Source organism: Rhinatrema bivittatum, chromosome 5 (genome assembly GCF_901001135.1).
Source record: "Rhinatrema bivittatum chromosome 5, aRhiBiv1.1, whole genome shotgun sequence".
Taxonomy (NCBI): Eukaryota; Metazoa; Chordata; class Amphibia; order Gymnophiona; family Rhinatrematidae; genus Rhinatrema; species Rhinatrema bivittatum.
Genome location: NC_042619.1, coordinates 376,948,264 through 376,967,361, shown reverse-complemented (window position 1 = coordinate 376,967,361; position 19,098 = coordinate 376,948,264). Strand labels below are relative to the sequence as shown.

General features: G+C 45.7%; 1 protein-coding gene across 1 annotated transcript in view; it reads right to left on the bottom strand.

Moving 5' to 3' along the window:
- Window positions 1-1,744: 1,744 nt before the first annotated feature.
- IL18RAP (interleukin 18 receptor accessory protein) overlaps window positions 1,745-19,098 on the bottom strand; it is a 120,579-nt gene continuing 103,225 nt past the window's right edge. Inside the window, exon 12 of the mRNA XM_029604832.1 lies at window positions 1,745-2,515. Within this exon, the coding sequence (XP_029460692.1) occupies window positions 2,166-2,515 (350 nt within the window). The 3' untranslated portion in view covers window positions 1,745-2,165. The remainder of the gene's footprint in view (window positions 2,516-19,098) is intronic.

The following is a 19,098-nucleotide window of genomic DNA, read 5'->3' as shown; positions in this document are numbered from 1 at the left end:
ACCAACCCTCACAAGGCACTTTCTCCCTATCCTGGAGGAAGTGGAGCAGGTAAAGTGAGACCAAAATGATAAGGGGCATGGAACGGCTCCTCTATCAGGAAAGACTGAAGAAGTTAGGGCCGTTCAGTTTGGAGAAGAGACGACTGAGGGGGGATATGAAAGAGGTCTACAAAATCATGGAAGGACTTGAAAAGGTTAATGTAAATTGGTTATTTACTCTCTCAGATAATAGAAAGACTAGGGGCCACTCCATGAAGTTAGCAAGTAGTTCATTTAAAACAAATTGAAGAAAATTATTTTTCACTCAGTGCATAGTTAAGATCTGGAATTCATTGCCAGAGGATGTGGTTATGGCAGTTAGTCTAACTGGATTTAAAAAAGGTTTGGATAGGTTCCTAGAGGAAAAATCCATAAACTGCTATTAATTAATAAGCAATAGTAGCAGGTATGTTTGATTTATTTAATGTTGGACACAGGATGCTGGGCTTGATGGACTCTTGGTCTAAGCCAGTATGGCATTTCTTATTAGAGATGTGCATTGTTTTGTTTTTTTCGTTTCAGGCTTCGTTTTCAGGGCCCCGCGGGAAACTTCATTTTTCCCACGGTTCAGGTTTTTTTTTTTTCCTTGGGCCCCCGATTTTCAGGTTACTGCGCGCTAACGGGAGTTAGCGCGCATTAACATTTTAAAGTTAGTGCGCACTAAGTCCCGTTAGCATGCACTAACCCAAAATACGAATTTTTCTGAAATTTCTGAAAAATTATTTTCGGTTTTCGTTGCCCCCGAACCATACTGAATTAGACGAATGCACATCTCTATTTCTTATGTTCTTATGTTCTTATCCAGGGGTGGCTCAAGGCAATCTCCTGCCTAAGGCGAGGGATGAGATGGCACCCCTGCCCCCCCCCACCCTGCCTGCAGCCCCTTCGCCCCACCCCCTCACACATACCCTGTCACATACACATACATACAATACTCTTATACACACACCCACAACCTCTCTCACAGTCACTGACACACTTCCAGACTCTAAGACTCTCTCTCTCTGCCCCCCATCCCCCACACACAATCTCTTACTCCCCCAGATTCTCTCATATACACACATGATGCTGGCACATTGTGGAGACAAGAGCAACCAGGCATCATAGCAGAAATCACAATTATTGCAAGCTTCTTGCAGCGGCAGCACCCAGTGGCAGGAGGAAAAGAAGACTGCTGCGGTGGGAAGAACCAGCACGGGAAGGAAGAGTAATAGGATGGAGCCCACACTGAGATGGGAGAATCAATGACACCCTAGGTGGGGCTCAGCAGCGGCGGCAGCCATTTGTGGGTCCGTGGAGGGCTGACGCCCGCAGGACTCAGTAGCCATGGTGGCAATGGACCCCCTGGGTCTGCGGGGTGGATGGATTTCTCAGGCAATCGCAGCAATCTGTGGGTCTGCAAAGTGGTGGCAGCAGACTGTGGGTCTAGGAGGCGAAAGGGGTTCAGCTTGGCAGTAGCAAGAAGCAGGAGCAATAGACGCGTGGGAGCTGCAGGACAAGGGAGGATCAGCATGGGTGAGTGCTGAGCCAAGGAGGGAGACTGAATGACACAGTGAGAGAAAGCACTGAAGAACAAAGCTGCTCACTTAAGCACCGTGGCCCTCTCTACTTTGCAGTAGTAGGGGTTTGGATTAGGGGTACATGTGAGACTGCCAGGGGTGAGGGTGGAATCACCTGACACCCCTGCACAAAGATGTACTCAGCATATTGTTCAACTCATTGAGTTTTCTTTATTTCAAAACAGCAGAATACAAAGTACTAGAGGCATTAAGTCCAAAGATATGGGTTTCCACACTATAGTTAGCTAAAATGCGCACTAGTATCACTGTTTCTTAGATGTAAGTATAGTTATAGTACATATATGCTAACATATAACAGCAGCCACAGGCTGATACCTTGCCTAAGATGACTGGAGTTGGCATATGCTACTACAGGCACAGTCTATTACAGTGAGTAACTTCACAGTCCTGGTTGTCTAAATTCTTTCCTCTATTCAAACTTACTTTTTATTTGCTCCCATGAGTCCTTTGAAATAATGCTTACTGATTAATTCATTTATGCACTGTCTCTTTATTCAGTAAATGTTATTTTCTGAATTGTAATTTTCATTAAGCTTAACATAGTCATCAAACCAAAGCTTTAGATCTTTTCGTCCGACTCTTAGTTTTCTTCACCGGCATGTGGTATCGAATATTATTCCAGAATTTAGAGCTTGGAGAGGTAGAGGTGACTGTTTTTCCCTTCCAGGAAACCACTGGCAAAACACTCAGGGCTTTCTTTACAATAGGGGTTAAAGACTCTAGCTCCTGGAAGGGCTTGTATTTGATTAAAATTAATTTCAGTTTATTGTCTTCTATGGTGCAGTTGATAGCTGTCTCCAACTCGAAGACGCTGGGTCCATTGATGTATCTGGGGCTCAGGATAAATATTGCCCTTCTGCTTCTTTTAATGCATTTTACAATTTCTTCCACATAAGCTGAAAAAAAAAAGTCATCAAAAGTAAGCACTAATTAATAGGGATGTGAATCGTTTTCCATATCGTCTTAACGATAGAAATTGTGTGGCAGGAGAAAATCGTGTTTGGCACGATTATTTCATTGAAAAATCGTTAAAAATCGTTTTTTCCGATTAGTGCGCACTAACTCGAGTTAGTGCGCACTAACTCAAAATGATACAAATAGACACTTTCCAGGTCACTGAAGGTCAGTTAGGAATGAATATGTGTTCCTATTGGCTGGCAGCCCTCTTATCTATTGATGTTACCAAGGTTTCCACTGAGGTGATGGTTGGGGGGATGGGAAATGGAACTGGAAACTCATGAACACCAACAGAAAATGAAACAAAGTGTTCACACTTCCCAGGTCAGTAAAGGTCACTTAGGAATGAATATGTATTCCTATTGGCTGGCTGTGCTCTTATCTATTGATGTTACCAAGGTTACCACTGAGGTAATGGTTGGGGGGATGTGAAATGGAAACAGTTGGAAGCTTGACATGTGATGATCAGCACTCACATGACTAGAACTTCTTTGTTTATTATTTTTGTTAGCAGGCACCTGAAATGCTAGTGCATGTTGAATTTGCCAATCACTGTGCATTTTAGAAAGGTGGTCCTGGCTGGAACTGTACACAGTTCAAATATATGTAATTGATTGTTGGTAAGTGTATTTTTTAAGTAGCCACACTGGCACAAGTATGTTTACTTTTCCTCCTACTTAACTCACTAGCTCAGCTTTATAAGAAGGGCTTCTCTGCTTGAGTGAGGGTCAGGCAGCTCCCCCCTGTCTGTGAAGCCAGCCTCTCACTAGTAATGCAGGGAGGGAGCTGTCTCAGACTTCACCATCCTCCCCCCCCCCCTCACCCACACACCATTCACTAGCTGGGACATGGGGGAAGTCAGGAGTGAGGGTCAGGCAGCTCCCCCCTGTCTGTGAAGCCAGCCTCTCACTAGTAATGCAGGGAGGGAGCTGTCTCAGACTTCACCATCCTCCTCCCCCCCCCCTCACCCACACACCATTCACTAGCTGGGACATGGGGGAAGTCAGGAGTGAGGGTCAGGCAGCTCCCCCCTGTCTGTGAAGCCAGCCTCTCACTAGTAATGCAGGGAGGGAGCTGTCTCAGACTTCACCATCCTCCCCCCCCCCCCCCTCACCCACACACCATTCACTAGCTGGGACATGGGGGAAGTCAGGAGTGAGGGTCAGGCAGCTCCCCCCTGTCTGTGAAGCCAGCCTCTCACTAGTAATGCAGGGAGGGAGCTGTCTCAGACTTCACCATCCTCCCCCCCCCCCTCACCCATACACCATTCACTAGCTGGGACATGGGGGAAGTCAGGAGTGAGGGTCAGGCAGCTCCCCCCTGTCTGTGAAGCCAGCCTCTCACTAGTAATGCAGGGAGGGAGCTGTCTCAGACTTCACCATCCTCCCCCCCCCCCCCCTCACCCACACACCATTCACTAGCTGGGACATGGGGGAAGTCAGGAGTGAGGGTCAGGCAGCTCCCCCCTGTCTGTGAAGCCAGCCTCTCACTAGTAATGCAGGGAGGGAGCTGTCTCAGACTTCACCATCCTCCTCCCCCCCCCCTCACCCACACACCATTCACTAGCTGGGACATGGGGGAAGTCAGGAGTGAGGGTCAGGCAGCTCCCCCCTGTCTGTGAAGCCAGCCTCTCACTAGTAATGCAGGGAGGGAGCTGTCTCAGACTGGTATCAGGGTTAGGGCACTGTGTGCAGGAAGATCACAACACTCCTGGTATTAATAGGGATAGGGCACTGTAAGAGATGACTGTAGTAGATTGAATAAAGATCTGATGTTTCTGCTCTCCTCACACCAAACAAAAACAACACTCAAGCAGAGAAGCCCTTCTTACAAAGCTGAGCTAGTGAGTTAAGTAGGAGGAAAAGTAAACATACTTGTGCCAGTGTGGCTACTTAAAAAATACACTTACCAACAATCAATTACATATATTTGAACTAGTGTGTACAGTTCCAGCCAGGACCACCTTTCTAAAATGCACAGTGATTGGCAAATTCAACATGCACTAGCATTTCAGGTGCCTGCTAACAAAAATAATAAACAAACAAGTTCTAGTCACGTGAGTGCTGATCATTACATTACTTTTTTTGTCAAGCTTCCAACTGTTTCCATTTCACATCCCTCCAACCATTACCTCAGTGTTAGCCTTGGTAACATCAATAGATAAGAGCACAGCCAGCCAATAGGAATACATACATACATATTCATTCCTAAGTGACCTTTACTGACCTGGGAAGTGTGAACACTTTGTTTCATTTTCTGTTGGTGTTCGTTAGTTTCCAGTTCCATTTCCCATCCCCCCAACCATCACCTCAGTGGTAACCTTGGTAACATCAATAGATAAGAGGGCAGCCAGCCAATAGGAACACATATTCATTCCTAACTGACCTTCAGTGACCTGGAAAGTGTTTATTTGTATCATTTTCAGTTAGTGCGCACTAAATCGAGTTAGTGCGCACTAACGGGGAGTTAGTGCGCACTAACTCGATTTAGTGCGCACTAACACGATTTAACGATTTTTAACGATAAATCGTTAGAATTTCTATTGTATCGTGTTCTATAACGATTTAAGACGATATAAACATTATCGGACGATAATTTTAATCGTTGAAAAACGATTCACATCCCTGCTAATTAATCCCAAGCAAAGAGGAACTTAAATGGCAAGGTTGGCTACTTATGATTTCCTGATCAGTTATTAAGACCCTGTACAAAATGGCCTTCACAACATCCTTACGTACAGAGTTCAGTTTTGAAACTGTTTCACACTTGTTTTGAACTGCATGATGAAGATGGACCAAAGCCCTGTGGTTTGGGCTTTGATACTGAAAAACTGTTTTATTTTATTTGTGATTTAATTAAAACACAATTAGTTTGATGTAGATTTAGTTAAAAACCAAAGGTACTTGTCTAATCATCCAAATTAACTTGGCTTCTTCGCATTCCTTTTGCATTAATAGCAGCTTAGAAGTGGCTTCAGAGACCTCCAGTCTCCCCCCTACCACCACCGCCAATGGCAGAATCTGACCCACTGCCACAAATGAATAGGTATAAGAAATAAAATAAGCTTGGTTACAATTAACAAACATGTTCTAGCAGGTTCCACTTTTCTCATGCAGGGGCAGTTCTATCATGAAAATAAACTAGCTGGTGTTACTAATGAATTAGTGTTGCTAGCATTTAAATTCTTATAATATTTACTTATGTTCAATCATATTGTTGATTTAATTTGTGCATATATTTGCGGTATTTATGAGAGAAGAAATGACCTCAGCACTGGTTCTGACTGTGTATTTCATCAATTCTAACACCAGTCATTGCAATCATAGGGAAAAAAAAAACCTCTCTTTTTTTTGAATTTTAAGTAAATCTATTTTATTTTATTTAATCCTTAAAAGATCTTCAAAAATCTGTGTTCTCCTCAATATGTGGCCAAATGTATCTTCTTTTGTCTGTGGCTATAATAGTCCTTGTAATCACTGAATGCATTCAACTTAATTCTAGCAACAGTTCGCCTGATGGAGGTCAATCATTTTTTATATTTATCTCTCAATAGGGTTTTCACAAAAATCTTCTTAATGCAATGAATGTTGAATACTATTAATGCTGTTCCAATAGCGCCTGAGAACAGGTGCTGCAAAGACGCTGACGTTGACAATATGGCCGCTGTGCTGAGAGCCCCACCCCCGGGCCATCCCTTTTGTAAAGCCCCTGGACTTACACACGTCCTGGGGCTTTCTGCGTGCCACCGGGTCTTTTTAAAATAGGTTATAGTCTCTATGTACATTTTCTGTCTTAAATATCAGATCTCTGAAAGGCTAGTGTCCTGCTGATGATGCCACAGATTGGTTTAATATAAGGCAGCCTTAGACCAGTTGTAAACTCAAAACATGGCCATGCTCCCAAGGGCCTGGATTGGTGCTCTGGAAGCTTAAAAGTGGTTGCTGGGAAAGGCCCAATGTTTAGGTAACTAGATGGCTGAGGGCTGCAGGTTGTTGCAAGTCACCTAAGGTGGTATATCTGGGGCATGAAAGCGAGGCAGATTGGCAGAAAGCCCCCCAAGGTGCACAGTGTGGGAAATAACAAAAAGCACAAAGGCCAGTACAGGCTTTGCCATCAAGATGGAAAACCATAAAAGAGGTGGGATAGGAGGAGAAACTTATATGTGTTCTTTGTTTACATTTTTTTCTTGGGACAAAACACAACAGTATAATCAATAAACAAAAGGGTGATAGACTTAGTCTAAGATCCAAACAGCAAAGAACATGGAGGTACTAAAACTCCTATGCTGATACATCATAGGCATGATTGGTAGGCATATGAACAATATGACCCCCAATATATCAGGGGCAAGGCAGGTAGGCATGTGACAATAAGATTCCCTAATGTGGTATATCAGGGCATGGGTCATAGGTAGAAAAAGTAGCAGCAAGACTTCTAAGGTGGTACTTCTGGGGCATGGCAGGGAGGCATAGTAGCAGCAAAGCCCTTAAGGTGGAATTTCAGAGTCATGGAAGGTAAGCAGAGTGGTAGCAGCAAGACCCCTAAGGTGTTTTACACCATTTAGCTTATTATTTGTATTCAAATCTTCTCTGTAATTACCGTTACTATTTTCATTTTAGGGTTCTGTAAATTATATTATGTTCTGGTGCTTGTTGTCTGTATATCATTTTTACATTATATGTTTTTAATTTTTTTAAATGTATTTATTTTATTTTATTTTTTAAATTTATTGTACTATTTTATTTTGTGGTGTTCATTTTATTACATTATTAGCTGTTAAGCCCGTAACAATGGGCTACATTAACATTTTTTTTCAGTCCATTTCCTTATCCCTCATTCTCCCCTCCCTCCCCTCTCCCTCACCCTCTAGTCTCCCTCCCCCTTCCCTCATTCTCCCTCACCCCCCTCATTCTCCCTCCCTCCCCTCATTCTCCCTCCCCCTCCCTCCCCTCACTCTCCTCCCCTCTCCTCACTCCCCCTCCCCTCTCCCTCTCCCCTCAGTCACTCTCTCCTCCCTCCCCTTAGTCAGTCACTCTCTCCCCTCCTACCCTCAGTCACTCTCTCCCCCCTCCCCCCTGTCACTCTCTCCTCCCTCCTCCTCAGTCACTTCCTCCTCCCTCCCCGCATTCACAACCCCTTACCCCTTTGGATAGCGCAGACGGAAGATCTCCGGGGGAGCTCCCTCCCTCCCTCCCTCACGTGCGCCTCCGCCGCTACTGCTCGCCGCCGCCGCCACTGTTACTGCTCGTACTCCTCGCCGCGCCATTTTGGTTACTGGCAAGCTCTGAGCGACGTGCTGCCCGCGCATGCACGGTAGAGTTGCTCTCTACTGTGCATTTGTGGCATGTCGGTCAAGCTTCATTTATCTAGTAGATGTTCCTCTATTATACCATGTTAATTTTATTTTATTGTACATCACATTGATTTACTTCTGTAATATTTGCAATTTATTAAGTATTAAATAACCTAAATATCTGAGATATGGTAGGTAGGCATAGCAACAATAAGTCCTTCAAGGTGCTTTCAATCATCTTCCCTCTCGCATGGAAATTCTGAAAATCTAAGCATAAGTGGATTGATTTTCAAAAAGACTAGCTTTTCTATCAACTCCTGCACCAACTTTGAGTGATGAGAGCTCATTGAGAAGACATGTTCACTGTGCTCACTGGTTGGTAAGAAGCTAAGGCCTGGATTTATCAAAATGCATTAAATATTGCCTGTGATAGAAAAAGGGGTGTATTTTATGGTAATAGGCAGTTTATTGCTAATACCTATGTAAAGAGCTAAATTATTGTGATAAGTGCCAGAATGTGATATTTCCTGCATGCAGCCACTGGGAGTGGGGGACCATGTTTATGATGAGAGAGAGAGAGACAGACAGACAGACTAGCCATAATGCACTAACCATAGATAGGTATTTATATCTCTATGGGAGGCCCACCTAGTAACTCAAGGTGAGGTTTAGGTATTAGTGTAGGGGTTAGGGGCCACTTTGACATTCAAAGTGAGACGAACCAACGAACAGAACGAATGAACAGAACAGTGCGCTCTTGTGAAGATTTGATGACCCTCGGAGTGAGGAAACTCACCCAAAGATGATATTTGTGCAATGTTCTCTCAACCTAGCTTGATGGACTCTCTACCTGGGTAACATCAAGCTAGATGAAGGTACATTCTAAGACTAGTGTCCTAGATTTCAGCAAAACTAACTTTCTTAAAATGGGGGGAGTACCTCAAGTTGTTAGTTGGATGGGAAAATCTAGGTAAAGTGGAAGAAGGGCAATGGGCAAAACTAAAAGGAGATATAATCATAAGAACATAAGAACATAAGAAAATGCCATACTGGGTCAGACCAAGGGTCCATCAAGCCCAGCATCCTGTTTCCAACAGTGGCCAATCCAGGCCATAAGAACCTGGCAAGTACCCAAAAACTAAGTCTATTCCATGTAACCATTGCTAATGGCAGTGGCTATTCTCTATTTTGTTCTTTTTGTTAGAAAAGTAAATAAAGGGAAGAGGAAAAAGAAGCTACTTATGAAAATGATTATAATATATACTATTGAATTGTCAATATGTTTTATCTGCATTAAGTGTACGTAACATAGATAAATGGGCCTTTGAAAATTTTTACAATTCTGTGTTACATTTATATTTTCCTTTGAAATTTACCTTGTAAGCTTCTTGATGCTATAAGTGACTGCTTTATGGAGCAGCTGGTTCTGGAAACAATGACAATGGGGGGAGGGCCTAATCTAGATATAACCCCTACTGCAACACAGGATCTGGTATGAAAGGTAATAGAGCTAGGGCCTCTTGATAATAGTAATTATAATAAAATCAAATTTAACATTATCACTGAAAAAAGGACATTAAGGCAAACTATAGCAGTATTATTTAACTTTGAAAATGGACAGTATGCTAAAATGAAGAAATGTTAGAAAAGTAAATAAAGGGAAGAGGAAAAAGAAGCTACTTATGAAAATGATTATAATATATACTATTGAATTGTCAATACGTTTTATCTGCATTAAGTGTATGTAACATAGATAAATGGGCCCTCCAAGGAACCCTACGTGCCCAACCTATCAAATCTTTCAAACTCTCCTCCACTATAAGCAGAGCTTTCTCTCTCGCCGGCCCCTCTATATGGAACTCCCTACCTCATGATATACGCCTGGAGACATATACTCCCACTTTCAAAAAAAAAACTGAAAACATGGCTCTTCCAGCAAGCCTACCCCTTGTCACCCCCTATTACATAATACTCCCCTGCTTGACTAAGAATTGACTAAGAAGTGCATCGATGACTAAGAATTCATGTCTAAGAATTTGCCTTTATGCCCAATGATTTTTGTATTTTGTTCAGTGCTATTTATGTATAGCTATGTTTATAGTTCCTGTTATACCTATTTATAGATTCTATTGCACCTATTCTTCTCAGTTACATGTAAGGGCTCTGCCCAAAAGTTAATTTGTAATTTGTAATTTGCATTTTCTCTGTTATATGTAAGGGCTCCGCCCAATAGTTCCTGTTTTTTGTAAACCGATGCGATGTGTGAACGGATGTCGATATAGAAGAGACTTTAAATAAATAAATAAATAAATAAATGAATGAAAGAAAAGAATCAAAGGTTAAAAGTTTGCATGTGGCATAGATGCTGTTTAAAAACACCATCTTAGAAGCCAAGGCTAGATGTGTTATGAATCCTGCCCACGGGCTTCTCCCGCAAGCAGGTCACTCACCTTGCTGCTGCCTTCACCATCGCAGCATGGAGCCGCCGACGTTGGGCCTTCTGTGCGGCCGGAGCCGCGGACTCAGTTGGCCTCTTGTGGCTCGGAGGCCGCCCATCACGTTCCTCTTCTCAGCGGTGGGAGCCGCGGACTGCGGGCTTCCTCCCTAGCGCGGCAGGCCTGCCGCCATGGTTCTTCGCGGCTGGAGCTGCCGCCGACATCGTGGTCGTCTTCACAGCCGGAGGCCGCAGTCCTTGACCTTGTCTGGCGGCCAGAGCCGCCCTCGGGTCCTCCTGCAGTGGCAGGAGCCGCTGCCGACGTCGGGGCCTGCTCCTTGGCCCAGCCCTGCTTCTCCACACCTACGGCGGTGCAGGGCCGCTGTCCACGGTCCTGCACAGCTTCCTGCTTCCATCCTTAGGTGCGTGGCCGCGCCTCTCTTCAAGATTTAAAGGGCCCACAGCCGGATATACCCTGGCCCCACCTAGACACTGTTTCCTGTATCAGCCCTATAAAAGGGCTGCTCCTGCATGTCCTACCTTTGCCTTGCATCGGAGTTACTTCATTCCTGGAAGTCCTACCTTCCAGCACTCCGTCAGGTCCTTTTCGTTCATCGTAGGAGCTCCATGTCTCGTCTGCTTCTTGTGCCATGTCTTCATCTCCTGAGGTCCTTGCCCAGGTCTCCTGATGTCTCGTCTCCCGATGTCTCGCTTCCTGATGTCCCAGGTTCCTTGATGTTCTTCTCCAGTGCCTTCCGAGTTCTCCTGCGCTCTTGGTCCTTCTTGTCCTGCCAGCTCCATGGTTCTCCGAGTGACGCATCTCCATCAGTGGAGTTGCCTGCAGCTGGATTCATGTCCTGAACTCCTGAGCCTTCCTGACCTGCCAGCTCTTGTGGTTCTCCGGATGACACTGGCTCCATCATCGGAGTCTCGCCTCGGCTGGATTCCTTCCTGCGCTCATCCTGCTCTCCGTGAGATCCGTGACCAGCCTCCTCAGGTTGTGTAGGGTGCGCAGTGGGACAGGGTGGTCCGCGACCAGCCCATTGGGTCTGCCCATGATGGTGGGCTGTGTAGGGCGCACTGAGAGACAGTGCCAATGTCTACCTTCCCAGCTTTTCGTCTTGTCTTGACTCTTCCAAGTTCCTCGTCTCGTCGAGAGTCTCCAAGACCCTCATCCAGTGTCTCCACGTCTTTGTGTCACAAGGCCTCCATCTGCCCTCATCCTCAGTCCGGCCTGCTGCTCCATGCCGATCCAATGCGGCAGGTCCGAAAGGGCTGGGAACGGTCGGAGGACTGTTCATCTACCAACATCAACTTGTTGGCTCCGGGAGCATGCAGGTCAGGCAGAGGGTAAGACCTTGTCTCCGCCATGCTGGGACACACTGCCCTCGGTTCGGTCCTAGATTTGTCTGGGGTCGGGCTGAGGCCCAAGGGCACATGAAAAACCCTTCTGTAACAAGATGTATTTGAAGCAAAAAGATGGTAGAAAGAAGACAAAATGACTGCCAACATAGTTAAATAGTGAGATGAAAGAGACTATTAGTCAAAAGGATGTCCTCCAAAAACTGGAAGGTGGATCCAAATGAAGAAAATAGGAAAACACATAAACACTGGTAAGTTAAAGCCAGTGAAGAAATCTGTTTGACCAATAGATGATTGAGGGGTGAAAGTGATGTTCAGGAAAGACAAGACCATAACAGAACACCTAAATTAATTCTTTGCTTTGGTTTTTACTTAGGAGAGTGTTGGTGAGATTCCTAAGCTGGTAACATTCTTTGAGAGTGATGATTCAAAGGAACTGACTCAAATCATTGTGAGCTGAGAAGAGCTAATAGCAAATTGATAAACCAAAGAGTATCAGATCACCAGGACTGAATGATATATAACCCAGACTTCTGAAAGAAGTAAAAAATGAAATTGCAGACTAGTAATTAATTTCTCATTCAAATCAGCTAAAGTATTTTAGGATTGAAGGGTCACCAAAGTAATGTCCATTTTTAAAATGGGCTTTAGAAGTGGTCCTGGAAACTACAGATCAGTGAACCTGATGTTGGTACCAGGCAAAATGGTAGATGCTATTTTGAAAAACAAAATTACTGATCATTTGGATAGATACAGACTAATGGGGCAGAGCCAACATGGATTAAAAAAGGGAAACCTTGTTTTAAAATATTAGATATTTGAAGGGATTAATAAACATGGAGACAAAGGTGACTTGGTTGGTCCATCATGAGAAATTTATTATGAAATTAAAAAGTCATGAAATACAAGGCAATGTCCTATTGGATTGGTAACTGGCTAAAGGATAGGAAACAGCGACTAGGACTGAATGGTCATTTCTCTCAGTTAATTAAAATAAACTGCGGAGTATCCCAGAGATATGTACGGGGGCTGGTGCTTTTTAATATATTTATAAATGATCTGAAAAGGGAGTGATGAGAGAGGTGACCAAATTTGCCCATTACACAAAATTGTTAAAAGTTGTCAGCTCACTGGCTGATTGTAACAAACTGCAAGAGAACCTTGTGAGACTGGGGAACTGGGGTGTCTAAATGCAGATGAACATCAACGTGGACAAGTGTAAAATGATGCATATTGGGAAGAATAAACCAAACTATAGGTACAAGATGCTGGGTTCCAAATTAGGTATCACCAACCAGATAAAGGATCTGAGAATCATTGTGGACAATAGTTTTAATTCTCGGCCCAGTGCATGGCAGCAGTCATGAAGCAAGCAGACTGTTGGGAATTATTAGGAGAGGAATGGAAAATATAACAGAGAATATCATAGTGCCTCTGTATCAATCCATGGTGCAATTGCACCTTGAGTATTGTGCGCAGTTTTGGTCATCCCATCTCAAAACAGATATAACAAAAGTAGAAAAGGTTGGAGAGAAGGGTAATCAAAATAATAAAAAGGAATGGAACAGCTTCCCTATGAAGTGAAGAGAAAAGTCCTAACCTGAAAGGAATAAGATAGAAGTCTACAAAATCATGAGTGGATTGGAACAGGTAAGCAGGAAATAATTATTTACCCTTTCAAATAGCATTAGGACTAGGACATAGTCCATGAAGCTAATAGCTGCCACATTTAAAACAAATCATAGAAAGTATTTTTTCATTCAGTGCACAATTAAACTATGGAATTTGTTACCAAACCCGCCCCTTTTTGCAAGCTCCGGAACTTAAACGCGTCCTGGGGCTTTAAAATCCGGCCTGATATTTCTAACTCCTGCTGCCTCTAATCTTTTAAATAAATATATGAGAGAGACTCTTTACAAGGCTTGCATATTAGTAAACTATTTATATCACTATAAGAGGGGCAATTAGTAACTCGGGTTGGGGGGCAGTTTTACATGCACAAGCAGAGATACGAACAGCATAGTACACATCAGTGTGCTATGCAGTGATGTTCCCACGAATGTCGGTATAAAAAAAGTTTATAAATAAATAAATAAATACATATGGAGTGAGGAAAGGAACACAAAGATGGTATTTGTACATTGTACTCTCACTGATGTGTACTGTGCTATTCGTACATCTGATTGTGTAGGTAAAACTGCTCCCCAAAGTCTTGACCACCACCAAAACCTCACCTCGAGTTACTAGTTGACCCTCCTATAGTGGTATAAATACTTGACTAATATGTGTACTAGGGGTGTGCATTCGGATTGACCGCATTAGTAAAACGCAACTCATATTTTTTTTTTACTTAAAAAATTGATTCGACATAAACGATCGGATTTCCCACATATCGAACATAGATATGTTCGATATGTGGGAAATCGCGATTGTTGAGCCAAAATAAAAATATAAACCCCCTCCCCCTCCTTAATCCCCCCCCCCCGACTTACCACAACTCCCTGGTGATGGAGCGAGGAGTGAGGACGCCATTTCTGCAATCCTTGGCGAGAAGCATGTGACATTGGCGGCACGTCGAGTGACGCCGGCGTCACGTGATTCCCGGCTCGTTCGCGCCGGACGGCTCGTTCGGCCCAAAAGAACTTTTGGCCAGCTTGGGGGGGCCTCCTGACCCCCCCAAGCTGGCCAAAAGTTCTTTTTGGGCCGAACGAGCCGTCCGGCGCGAACGAGCCGGGAATCACGTGGCGCCGCGTCACTCAGACGCGACGTCACGTGATTCCCGGCAAGTTCGCGCCGGACGGCTCGTTCGGCCCAAAAAGAACTTTTGGCCAGCTTGAGGGGGTCAGGAGGCCCCCCCAAGCTGGCCAAAAGTTCTTTTTGGGCCGAACGAGCCATCCGGCGCGAACTTGCCGGGAATCACGTGACGTCGGCGTCACGTGATTCCCGGCTCGTTCGGCCCAAAAAGAACTTTTGGCCAGCTTGGGGGGGCCCCCCCAAGCTGGCCAAAAGTTCTTTTTGGGCCGAACGAGCCGTCCGGCGCGAACGAGCCGGGAATCACGTGACGCCGCGTCACTCGACGTGCCACCGACGTCACATGCTTCTCGCCAAGGATTGCAGAAATGACGTCCTCACTCCTCGCTCGATCACCAGGGAGTTGTGGTAAGTCTGGGGGGGGGATTAAGGAGGGTGAGGGGGTTTAAATTTTTTTTTTGCACATATGTACATATACCCAACTCATTGGATTTTTTTTATGTCCATATTGGCCGCAAGTGGGACCCCCTTTCGGACATAAAAAATATGAACATAAAATTTTGCTCTGCACATCCCTAATGTGTACCATCCTAGAAGTTCTCTCACTCTCTTTTTTATTTTTTCTTTCTCTCTTTCTCTCCGCATGAAATTGGGTTTTGCGAAAAATCCCGTTTTGGCCAGAATGCATAGCTATCGCAGGCATAATGCTAGGAAAAATGGTGTAGTTGTTTCCAGCATTATATCCCATGATAGCATATATAATGCATGCATTGTGCTATCACACACAGCATTAGCACTTCTCATTTCCATTAAATCCGCCCACTTGAATACATTTTTTTTAAATTTGCATACTGAGCTTGCGATGCGATAAATAATGCCTGTGTTATGGCATTTTCACAGGCCTTAAGGCCCTAATGCATTTGGTTAAATGATGATCCTGCAAGGGAGAATGCAACAAACACTAGAGAAATGTTTTCTTTGCATGTTACACAAGCTGTAAATTCAAAAGAGATACTGACTGTAGGGGTGTGCATTCGTTTTGAACTTAAATGGAAAACGCAACTTTTTTTTTTTTTAACTTAAAAAAATGATGAGGCGTAAACGATCGGATTTCCAACTTATTCAACAAAGCTATGTTGAATACGTTGGAAATCGCGATTGTTGATCTAAATAAAAATTTAAACCCCTCACCCTCCTTAATCCCCCCCCCCAAGACTTACCAAAACTCCCCAAGCTGGCCAAAAGTTCCGTGAGGGTCCTGGGAGCGGACGCGTGGGGAATCACGTGACGTCCGCGTCACTCCGACGTGACGCTGACGTCACGTGGTCCATCACGGTTCCGCTCCCGGACCCCTCGTTGGGCCCAAAAGGAACTTTTGGCCAGCTTGGGGGGGCCTCCTGACCCCCCCAAGCTGGTCAAAAGTGCCTTTTGGGCTGAACGAGGGTGCCGGAGGGAACTCGCGGGGAATCACGTGACGCCGCGTCACTCTGACGTGGCGCCGACGTCACGTGATTCCCCGCGGGGTCGCTTCCGGGATCCTCGTTCGGCCCAAAAGGAACTTTTGGCCAGCTTGGGGGGGTCAGGAGGCCCCCCCAAGCTGGCCAAAAGTTCCTTTTGGGCCGAACGAGGGTGCCGGAGGGAACTCGCGGGGAATCACGTGACACCGCGTCACTCCGACGTGACGCCGACGTCACGTGCTCCTTGCAAAGTTGGTCAGAAATGGCGTCCTGACCCCGCTGGACCACCAGGGAGTTGTGGTAAGTCTTGGGGGGGGGGGGGGATTAAGAAGGGTGAGGGGTTTAAATTTTTATTTGGACATATGGACATATACTCAACTCATTGAATTCTGTTTATGTCCATATTGACCGCAAATGGGACCCCCTTTGGACATATGGACATATGAACTTAAACTTTTGCTCTGCACATCCCTAACTGACTGATCTTCAATATCTAAAGCAGAAAAGTCTCCTCTATATACCAACCAATCTCCCAAGGATCTCATAGCTCAGGTCAAACTGTAGTATCTAATAGTAGGGATGTGAATCGTTTTCCATATCGTCTTAACGATAGAAATCGTGTGGCAGGGCAAGAAAATCGTCTTAGGCACGATTTTTTAGTTAAAAAATCGTTAAAAATCGTTTTTTCCGATTAGTGCGCACTAACTCGAGTTAGTGCGCACTAACGGGAGTTAGTGCGCACTAACTGGGAGTTAGTGCGCACTAACTGAAAATGATACAATTTGACACTTTTCAGGTCAGTTAAGGTCAGTTTAGGAATGAATATGTATTCCTATTGGCTGCCCTCTTATTTATTCATGTTACCAAGTTTCCTACTGACAGTATATGGGGGATGGGAAATGGAAACAGTTGGTAGCTTGACAAAACAAGTAATGTGATCAGTCAATGTGACTAGAACTTGTGCCCTAACCCTGATACCAGGGGTATTGTGATCTTCCTGCACACAGTGCCCTATCCCTATTAATACCAGGAGTGTTGTGATCTTCCTGCACACAGTGCCCTATCCCTAATACCAGGGGTGTTGTGATCTTCCTGCACACAGTGCCCTATTCCTGATACTGGGGGTGTTGTGATCTTCCTGCACACAGTGCCCTATTCCTGATACCGGGGGTGTTGTGATCTTCTTGCACACATCCCGATATCAGGGATAGGGCACTGCATGCAGGAAGATCACAACACTCCTGGTATTAATAGGGATAGGGCACTGCATGCAGGAAGATCACAACACCCCTGGTATCAGGGATAGGGCACTGTGTGCAGGAAGATCACAATACCCCGGAGGAGTGAGGGTCAGGCAGCTCCCCCCTGTCTGTGAAGCCAGCCTCTCACTAGTAATGCAGGGAGGGAGCTGTCTCAGACTTCACCATCCACCCCCCCCCCCCTCACCCACACACCATTCACTAGCTGGGACATGGGGGAAGTCAGGAGTGAGGGACAGGCAGCTCCCCCCTGTCTGTGAAGCCAGCCTCTCACTAGTAATGCAGGGAGGGAGCTGTCTCAGACTTCACCATCCTCCCCCCCCCCCCTCACCCACACACCATTCACTAGCTGGGACATGGGGGAAGTCAGGAGTGAGGGTCAGGCAGCTCCCCCCTGTCTGTGAAGCCAGCCTCTCACTAGTAATGCAGGGAGGGAGCTGTCTCAGACTTCACCATCCTCCCCCCCCCCCTCACCCACACACCATTCACTAGCTGGGACATGGGGGAAGTCAGGAGTGAGGGTCAGGCAGCTCCCCCCTGTCTGCGAAGCCAGCCTCTCACTAGTAATGCAGGGAGGGAGCTGTCTCAGACTTCACCATCCTCCCCCCCCCCCCCCCACCCACACACCATTCACTAGCTGGGACATGGGGGAAGTCAGGAGTGAGGGTCAGGCAGCTCCCCCCTGTCTGTGAAGCCAGCCTCTCACTAGTAATGCAGGGAGGGAGCTGTCTCAGACTTCACCATCCTCCCCCACCCCCCCCCCCCTCACCCACACACCATTCACTAGCTGGGACATGGGGGAAGTCAGGAGTGAGGGTCAGGCAGCTCCCCCCTGTCTGTGAAGCCAGCCTCTCACTAGTAATGCAGGGAGGGAGCTGTCTCAGACTTCACCATCCTCCCCCCCCCCCTCACCCACACACCATTCACTAGCTGGGACATGGGGGAAGTCAGGAGTGAGGGTCAGGCAGCTCCCCCCTGTCTGTGAAGCCAGCCTCTCACTAGTAATGCAGGGAGGGAGCTGTCTCAGACTTCACCATCCACCCCCCCCCCTCACCCACACACCATTCACTAGCTGGGACATGGGGGAAGTCAGGAGTGAGGGTCAGGCAGCTCCCCCCTGTCTGTGAAGCCAGCATCTCACTAGTAATGCAGGGAGGGAGCTGTCTCAGGCTTCACCATCCTCCCCCCCCCCTCACCCACACACCATTCACTAGCTGGGACATGGGGGAAGTCAGGAGTGAGGGTCAGGCAGCTCCCCCCTGTCTGTGAAGCCAGCCTCTCACTAGTAATGCAGGGAGGGAGCTGTCTCAGACTGGTATCAGGGTTAGGGCACTGTGTGCAGGAAGATCACAACACTCCTGGTATTAATAGGGATAGGGCACTGTAAGAGATGACTGTAGTAGATTGAATAAAGATCTGATGTTTCTGCTCTCCTCACACCAAACAAAAACAACACACAAGCAGAGAAGTCCTTCTTACAAAGCTGAGCTAGTGAGTTAAGTAGGAGGAAAAGTAAACATACTGGTGCCAGTGTGGCTACTTAAAAAATACACTTACCAACAATCAATTACATATATTTGAACTGTGTACAGTTCCAGCCAGGACCACCTTTCTAAAATGCACAGTGATTGGCAAATTCAACATGCACTAGCATTTCAGGTGCCTGCTAACAAAAATAATAAACAAACAAGTTCTAGTCACGTGAGTGCTGATCATTACATTACTTTTTTTGTCAAGCTTCCAACTGTTTCCATTTCACATCCCCCCAACCATATTGGTAACATCAATAGATAAGAGCACAGCCAGCCAATAGGAATACATACATACATATTCATTCCTAAGTGACCTTTACTGACCTGGGAAGTGTGAACACTTTGTTTCATTTTCTGTTGGTGTTCGTTAGTTTCCAGTTCCATTTCCCATCCCCCCAACCATCACCTCAGTGGTAACCTTGGTAACATCAATA